Consider the following 9230-nt stretch of genomic DNA (forward strand, 5'->3'; position numbering starts at 1 on the left):
ATTGTGACATGCAAAATTGTGATCTAGATATTAAATGGACAAACTATACAAAGACCAATAACCTCAAAATACATCCAGATATTTATAAAATTTAAAAAAAATATTTTTTAAAATATTTTTATATGATTAAAAAAAAAAGTAAAAAGTACAAAAATGAGGTGCACCCTAATATTACCATATATATATTTTTTATCGATCATTTGAAGGAATGAAAAAAAAACGTGAGTGGTTGTAAAAAGTGGGGGATTTGTGGGCAAGAGAAAACCCAGGTGGCGAAATAGTAAGGGGCTTTCCTGCTCCTATCTGCCCGTGAAAGTCGTTGGAGTGCCCTTCACACGGACACCAATTTTGCATTCTCCACGTGGCAGCCGTTGGAAGCTCCATAGAGATTCAAGATTACAATCTATCAGAAATAGAGGAAAAGAAATGGGGAGCCAAAAAAAAAAAATCCATTCGTGTGATTTTTCATTTTGCATTCATGTGTTATTATCAATATGAGTTTTGAAATAGATTTATGTTCACCTTTTCATGAGTTCGATATGAATCGATATTTTATTATATCAAACAAAAATTCAGACACATAAATAATAGACTTGTTTATGAAAATGTTTCTTTATTAATTTAAATATATTTTTTAAACCTTACAAACAATTGCATTATTTGAAATTAAAAAACACGAAGAAAGAAAAATGAAAAGAGAAAGAAAATATTAGAGAATTGGGTTGGCGGTAACCTTTGTCACAAGGCAGAACTCTGCACCTTCCTTTCTCTCCATATTCTTTCACTCTCCACTATTTAAAAAAAGCTTCCCCTCTTCTTTTTTTGCTTTCTCACATAAATCTCACCACCAATATTCACTTTCCAATTCTCAATTTTTTTAACAAAAAATCTCTCCTCCGTCATGGACTCTGGCGAATCAAACCTCCCTCTCCTCCTCCAACACTCATACTGCAGATCCAAATCCCTAACCTCCGATGATCTTCGCAACTTCCGAATCAGCCTCAAATGGTGCGCTCTCGACCACTCCTCCGCCGCCGGAAAGTTCTTCTCCTACTTCACCTTCACTTTCCTGACCTTCGTCGTCCCTGGCGTGGCGATCCTCGCCGTCCGAGATCCGGCCGACGATCCGATCTCGTTCAATAAACTGGTTCAGGTTCCGGAATCCGGACTGGCGGCGGTCGGATTCTTGAGCCTGTGCCGATTCTTCCGGCGGTACGGACTCCGGCAGCTTCTGTTCTTGGAGGGATTGCAAGAAGATTCAGTGTATGTGCAGAAAGGTTATGCGCGTGAACTGGAGAAGTGGTTCCGTTGCGTTGCGTACATTCTTTTTCCGTCGTTCTTCGTTGAGTTGGCCCACAAGATCATATTCTTCTCCACCGTCAAGATTTCATTTCCGTGAGTTTAATTCAACTGCTTAACCTTGATTAATACCTAAATACCTTAATTAATACATAATTAATTCTTTTATTTCTATTTCATTTTCGTATATGTATATATATCTTCCTTCCTTTTTATTTGTGGAGTTTTTGAAATGGTTAAATATTGTTTTGGTCCTTTATTTTAAGGTTTTGATTCATTTTAATAATTATACTTTTAAAATATTTATTTTAATTTTTATACTCTCAACTTTAGTTCATATTGGTTCATACACTTTAAAATTGCTTATTATAGTTCTTGTATTTTAGATTTTAGTTTATTTTGATTTTTATTCTTTAAAAAGTGACCATTTTTTATCCTGTCATTTTCATTTTTAAAGGATTAAAATAGTCACTTTTTATAAATTCAAGGATCAAAATGAATCAAAATTGAAAGTATAGTAACCAAAATAAACATTATGAAAGTAAAGGGATTAAAATCAACTGAGTTGAAAGTATAGAGATAAAAATAAACATTTTAAAGGTAGGTGGACTAAAATGATTAACCAGAACTAAAAAGTATAAAGACTATAATAGTATTTAAACTATTTGAAAAAACAAACCACTTTGGTCGCAGATATTTTAAAAGGTCTATTATGAAATTTTTAAGAAAGTTGTGATTCAAATATTCTTGAACGTGCCAAAGTGAGCTTAGATTGTCGATAATTGTGATGAGCTTCTTTTAGAAGTCAAAAGTTTGATTCTTCCTCCACTCCTCCTCCATAATTATTACTAAAACGATACTTTTAAAATTATTTTTTTTCAAAATTACTCATATATTTTTAAAACATGCAATATTATCCATTGGCTTTTATAACCGTTTTAAAACAATTATTTGAATACAAATTTAGAATTTCGTTCTCTCGCAAAATTATACTTTGGTTGAAGGTTTTTTTTTTTTTTTTTTCCTTTTTACAATCAAAACAATAATAATTTACCATGAGAAAAGATTTTTTTTTAAAAAAAAAAACTACCATCTTTAGAAATTTGGAGGAAATTTTGATATTTTTCCTCCTATAAATTCGGAGAGTACATTGAAAATGTTGATGCATAAAAGATGATGAAAAATACACAAACAAAACAAAAGACTATAACATATATTATTGTTTATAATTAATGTGCAGTCAACTTTCAAGTTTCTATTTACTTGGTTCTTAAACTTAAAAAACTATCTAATATAGTTTATTTATCTTTTGTTTTTTTCTTAAACAATATTCACATTTAAAAAAAAAAAATTAATAGATTTATACTAAGATATTTAAAAGAACTCTATATTTTCAAGTTTATATCTAATAATAGATATAAAATTAAAAGTTTAAGAATTTATGAAACATATTTTAATGTTCATAGGTCAAATTAACACACAATCTTAAAAATTCATGATCGAAACTTGTAATTCAATTGATCTTCTTTTCATTCATTCTCCTTACCATCACAGGATGAACAAGGCAGGGTTTCCAGTGAACTCGATTTTATTCATATTCGTGTTGGGATCGTGGATGTACCGAACTGGGGTGTTTTTGCTCGTTTGTGTATTGTTCCGGCTCACATGCGAGTTGCAAATTCTTAGGCTACAAGGGGTTCACAAGCTGTTCGAAACGAGCAGCGGTTCGGGATCGGATGTGGTGGTGATCTTCAACGAACATTTGAGGATCAGAAAACAGTTATCGGTTACGAGCCATCGGTACCGATTCTTCATAATTGTGTGCCTGCTCGTTATTACAGTTAGCCAGTTTGTTGCATTGCTCTTGGTTTTAGCCTCTAAAACTGACAAAAATTTCTTCAATTCTGGCGACGTTGTGGTATATGCTCAAACTTTTATTATCATCATATATTTTAGACTTCGTTATTTTGTACTTTTAGAAATCATTATTTTTTCGTTTTGTTTTTATTTTAATTTAAATTTCATTTTAGTACCATTTTCGTTATAAAAATTTAAAAATGTCTAAGGTAGTCTTTAAACCTTTTAAATTAATATCATTTTGATGTTTATCTTCATTTTGTTTTTAAAAATTAATGTCATAATTTTGATCGGTATGTGTATTACAAACAATTTCAAGTTAATGGTCATTTTCTCACAGAACTAAAAGAAAAAAATTAGAGAGAAACTTAAACAACTAAATAATAGATGAAAAAATATAATATAGTAAGGACCAATTGATAATATATATGTATATATGTGTGTGTGATTCTCATCATGATTTTTTTTATTTTATTTTAAATAAAATGTAGTGAAGATGAATCAGATCAAGATGGACTATATAATGGATCCATTGATGATCTAGGTTGAATATCTATTTATCGTTTTTATTCTAATTTTTATTTAGTTGATAAGTTTTAAAATGTTTAATTTAATTTTCATTTGATCATCAATTTCGTAATGTTATATTTTTATTCTTGAGTTTCGAATTTAGTTTTTATTGTCTTTTCAATATTTTACACTTCTACCCTTGAGTTTTTAGCAACACTCAATTTGATCTTTAGCTTTAACTTTTAGTTAATTAATTTAAATCAGTATGATGCAATGTGAAATTTTTTAATTAATTTTATTAGTGATGAAAATTAGTTTGAAAATTAGTGTAAACTACTTTAACTATATCAATTTAATGGTCTTAAACTAATCAATCGATATTAACATCAAGAGCTGAATAGTAAAAAATGTAAAAAATAAAATTCGAGGATCAAATAGAAACAAAAGTTAAAGTCAAAATAAAATTATTATATTTTAAAATCTAGATACCAACTAGGTACCAAATATAATGTATATTAAAAAATATATTTAATTAAAAGTTAAAAAACCATATTTATTATGAAATTGATTCAACAATAAAATTGGAAATTTAGGTTTGCTCGGCAGTTCAATTATGCGGATTCTTCTTGTGCCTATTTGGAGCTGCAAGAATTACTCACAGAGCACAAGGAATCGCTTCGGTTGCAACCCGATGGCACATGCTAGTCACCTCCGCTGCCACTGGATCCAACCCGACCAAATCTCTGCCATTGCCACCATCCGTCGACGATAAAAAAGACAACAATAATAACAGTAACAGTGACGACGACAACGACACCGATTCAGATTCATCATCGGATGTTTTGATTTCAGTGAACACACAAGAACCTTCTTCCTTCCAAATCAGACAGGCTTTAGGTTAGTGAATTCTGCTCTCGTAAACTTCATAGTTTCAATTATACTCTTAAATTTAGAAATTTTCATTTTCACATTTTTTTTTACTTCGAATTTTGTTTTTAAAAAATATCATTAATTATTTTTTTATACAAAAATGATGAAATCAGCATGATATCAAATGTGTAGAAATTAGAATGGTTGACTTTACTTTAAGTAGGTTTGAAAATAAATTGCTTGAAATAATTTGAAATTGAGTATTGTTTTTTTTCTTTTTTGAAATAATTTCATAGATAATTAAGGTTTATTTGGTAATCATTTCCTTCTTTATTTCTGTTTTTAAAAATTATGCCTATTTTCTTCCTATTTTTTACAATGATTTGCATCTCAAGTACAATGATTGAATTTTTGGCTAAATTCTAAATACAAAAATAAGTATTTAAAAGCTTTTTTTTTTTTAGTTTTTTAAACTATTGGTAAAAAATAGATAATTATGGAAGAAATTTGAAGAAGAAAGTAACGTCTACAGGCTTAACTTTTAAAAATAAAAACCACAACTCAAATGGTTACCAAACGACGCCTAAAAATTTTCAGATCCCGAGAATATAATTGAAACTTACTACAAAGCTTAACCTAAATTACAAGTTTATGTTCATCGACCTTTGAAGTTGTGTCTAATATGTGATCCTAAAGTTTTTAACAATGTATAAATATTTGACAATTCAATTTTTAAATATCTTTTCAACGTTGGATCCTCAACATGTTACCTCTTTTGGTTAGGACTTCAAAAGCTCTCGATTAGAATCTAAACCGAAGTTTAAAGATTAAATTTTTAATCTAATATTGATTTGATTGTGCAAAGCTAGACTTGGAATCTTATCGTTTTGATTGAAGTAATTATGTTGTGATTTTGGCAGTGTCATATTTGCAACACAACAATGGAGGAATTACACTGTTTGGATATGCATTAGATCGAGGATTGCTTCATACACTCTTCGCATTCGAATTTTCTCTAGTTATGTGGATTTTGAGTAAGGTTGTCGTATTATCTTAAACCAAAAAACCTAATCAAACTTTTAACAAAAACTTGCATTTTTAGGTCAAGTAATTTTATAAGAAATATTGTATTGTCATAAGTGGATAAAAGATTCATTATTACTCTAAACAGCCATGTTTCATCTCTCATAGTGGAATTGTGGTAGTATGCGTTGTTATTTAAAAATAGATTTAAGAAAAATATTATTTTAGTTCTAGCATTTGAAAACTCTGTCATATTTTAGTTTTCTTATATTTCACGTTATGTTCTATTTTGTTTGTATGGAAATTATTATTATGGTTTAATCAAATTTTATTTTAAAAATTGCACTTTAAAAAACTCGTTATAGAATTATAAAGTTCAAATGGATTCACTTGAGAAAGTTTTAAGAATTTAATTTAAACAATAATAAATTTAATATTTTAATTGAGACAATGATAATAAATGAAGAACGTACGCTGATTTTGATGTTTAAGGCAACTAGATTGGGAAAAGCCCATAGGCCCATAAGACTTAAGACTTAAAGCCCAAACAAACACATAATTTCGAAGTTGTTAAATACAAGGATTTTCTACATAAAATGCCTTAAATATAACCTATATTATATTAATATCTTTACCTTTTATTTTCTTTCATATTTCCAACTTTTCATAGGTTTATTTAAATATCTAACGTATAATATATACCTCAGTATATAAAGGAAAAATTAAAACAAAATTAAAACAAAAATAAAACACCTATTGTATATACTACAACTAGATATACGTGTCACATTGTACTTTAATCATATCCTTGTATATGGAATATCACACCTAAATATACCTGTGTATATACAAAATCTATATAATTATTACTAACCCTTAGCAATATTTAGCAACAACGTTTGCAAAACCTATTGAATATATAGAATTTTTTTTCGAATAAATAGATTAAATGAAACACACAACTCGAATAATTGGAAAAAAAAAACATATCGAAAAAAAGATACACCCTATTATATATTGAAGGAACTTAAGCAATTTTTTATGCATGGTCTATATGTCTAAAATTTTATTTAAATATCTAACATGCAACATATTCCTTGATATACAAACAAAAGATAAAACGAAAACAAAGCACCTATTGTATAAACAATTGGATATATATTTCATATATTGTAATTTAATCATATCTCTATGTATAAAATATTACACCTAAATATACCCATGTATACACAGAATATATAGAACTGTCACCAAGTTGTTGTTAGATCCGCTTTCCCTCGTTGAAATTCAAGGTATATTACTTCAATCCGATGATTGTTCAGAATCTAATTTCGACATTGTTACGACAAATGCTTGAACTTCCACTTAATTATATGAGAATTACTTGGGTTCTTGAACCATCGGAGCGTCGGAATACTATCACGAGAACTTCACCAAGTATTTCACCTCATGATTTTCCGGCACGTTTCTTGGCTGGAAACCTTGTTACTTCAACACCGGCGTGATGGTTATAGATTTCGTCAAATGACGACGGCCGGCTACAGGAAGGGAACTGGAAGAAAAAAAAAAAAAAAAAAGACCTGTGTGAAGAAAGGGAAGATGTCAAGAGTGAAGATGAAAGACTCCTTATTCAACATGAAGGAGTTGGTGAAAAAAGATGAAGAAAATGGAATAAACCCCTATAATTATGACAAGAGAAAATTTTGTAAATCAAGGTATATTTAACATTAAAAAAAAAGTAAAAAAAAAAAAAAAAGAAGAGGGAAAATGGTAAATTATCCAAAATTATCTCTAAAAGCCTTTACTGAAAAATTTAAAATTTAAGTACATTTATGAAATATATGCCACCAAGAGGGATTTTCTTGTAAAAATCTCTAAATAGAATAATATATATATATTTAAATAAAAATCATATATTATGAACTTTAATTGTATTTCGATTATTTTATTTTATTTTTAAAAGAATATTGATATATTTTTTGGTACAACCAATGGTAGAGATAAGAGGCAAAGTAAGTTAGTTCAACTAATATAAAATGTGTTTTAGCTATCAATTACAGTTAGCTAAGCTCACTTTGATAAATCTGATAATTAAAACACAATAAATCTCAAGTTCGCAATCACATACTAAAATAAAATAAATACACTTGAACTTTGCCGGTTGCTTCAAAGATATTATTGTAGTTTCAAAAGTTGCAACATTATTCCTAAACTTTAACCGTTTAGAAAACAACCTTAGAGTAGGAATCTCCCTTAAAATTTCAAACACATAATCATAACAAAAAAACCGTACACCGATGACCTAAAATAATGTAGTAATAAAAATTTTCGTTCTATGTCACTTCAACACTTTCATTTTTCAATTTTCATCCATAATTTTTAAAATTCTTCTAGTCCAAATGTATTTTTGAAACGTTTATGGATATATAGGAATAATATCGTTACTTTTAGAAGTATATATATATATAATATTTTAATCATTTAAATATAACCAATAATCAAATGTGTCCGATGCACCTTAAACATTGTAGTTTTAAATTAAATTATGATGTATATAAGATTATAATATTTAAAAAAAAAAGTTTAAATGGTTAGTTTTAGTCTAGCTTTTATTTACACAAACCTCTAAAAATTGATTTTGTCTCTTAAAAGAAAAGTTTAGTGATTTTTTTTTAGTTTAAGTGAATCTTACATTATTGATTATATATTAAATACCAAAATAAGATCTAAAAAAAATTAATTTAAAACATAACTTTTGTTTCTGTATTATATTTTGATCATTTTTTTTAAAAAGAAAAAAAATCTCATATATATATATATATTGTTATCCAAACTTATAATTCATGAACATAAATGTGAAATACAAAAATTGAAAGAGAGCATTGAGCAACAAATAAATAAAATTTTAAATAAAACAGTTATTGAATATTTATTATTTTACATAAATAATTATAAAATTTTAGATTTTTAATACTAAATAGATAACAAAATAATCAAAGCAATCTATATATATTTAAAAAAGAGGAGGAGGAGGTACCTGAATATGGAGTTTAATTTAACAAATTGGTAAAGAAATTTTTTATTCAAGTAGATTTGATTTTAAACAAAATATACATCACGATATGGTTAAAAGTAAAAATTGATAACATCTTTTTCAAAATTGAAAAACAAAAAATAATTCAAAAAATAAAATCTAATATTAAATATATAACATGATGATCAAAACTGAATCTAAATTAAAATTTTGAAATAGATCAAATTAGGAAAATCAAATGAGTGGAATTTTTTATTTTGATTTTCATAATTTGAATATTTAATTTAAACCAATACAATCTCTTCCACATTTTTTCCCGTAATATGATATGACTATTAGGAGAAACAAGAAGAAAGCCATGGTGTCATACAAAAAGAGTGCCATGTCACGAAATCAAGCTCTGTAAGCATGCCTTCGTCAGCACAATTTCAGAAGGATCAGTCAAACGAAATCTGTTCGAAAAGAATCTCAACTGTTATAGATTTTCTATGAGAATGTACCATTTTTATTCATTTACTTAATATTCTTTATTTTTTGCCCTTCCCATATTAGGGAATTTTGTGTACAAATGGTGAGATATATTCTCAATAAAGTTATCGAATTCATCTGGGCAATTCCTCTTTTCTCTTAACAATTC

General features: G+C 27.7%; 1 protein-coding gene across 1 annotated transcript; it reads left to right on the top strand.

The window, feature by feature from the left end:
* The first annotated feature begins 696 nt into the window (after window positions 1-696).
* Window positions 697-5811, top strand: LOC120075225. The gene is made up of 4 exons (XM_039028435.1): window positions 697-1395; window positions 2854-3217; window positions 4260-4563; window positions 5457-5811. The coding sequence occupies exons 1-4, from the start codon at window positions 902-904 to the stop codon at window positions 5591-5593; spliced, it is 1299 nt and encodes a 432-aa protein (XP_038884363.1). The 5' UTR covers window positions 697-901; the 3' UTR covers window positions 5594-5811.
* Window positions 5812-9230: the final 3419 nt, after the last annotated feature.

The sequence above is a fragment of the Benincasa hispida genome, chromosome 4, assembly GCF_009727055.1.
Source record: "Benincasa hispida cultivar B227 chromosome 4, ASM972705v1, whole genome shotgun sequence".
NCBI lineage: Eukaryota > Viridiplantae > Streptophyta > Magnoliopsida > Cucurbitales > Cucurbitaceae > Benincasa > Benincasa hispida.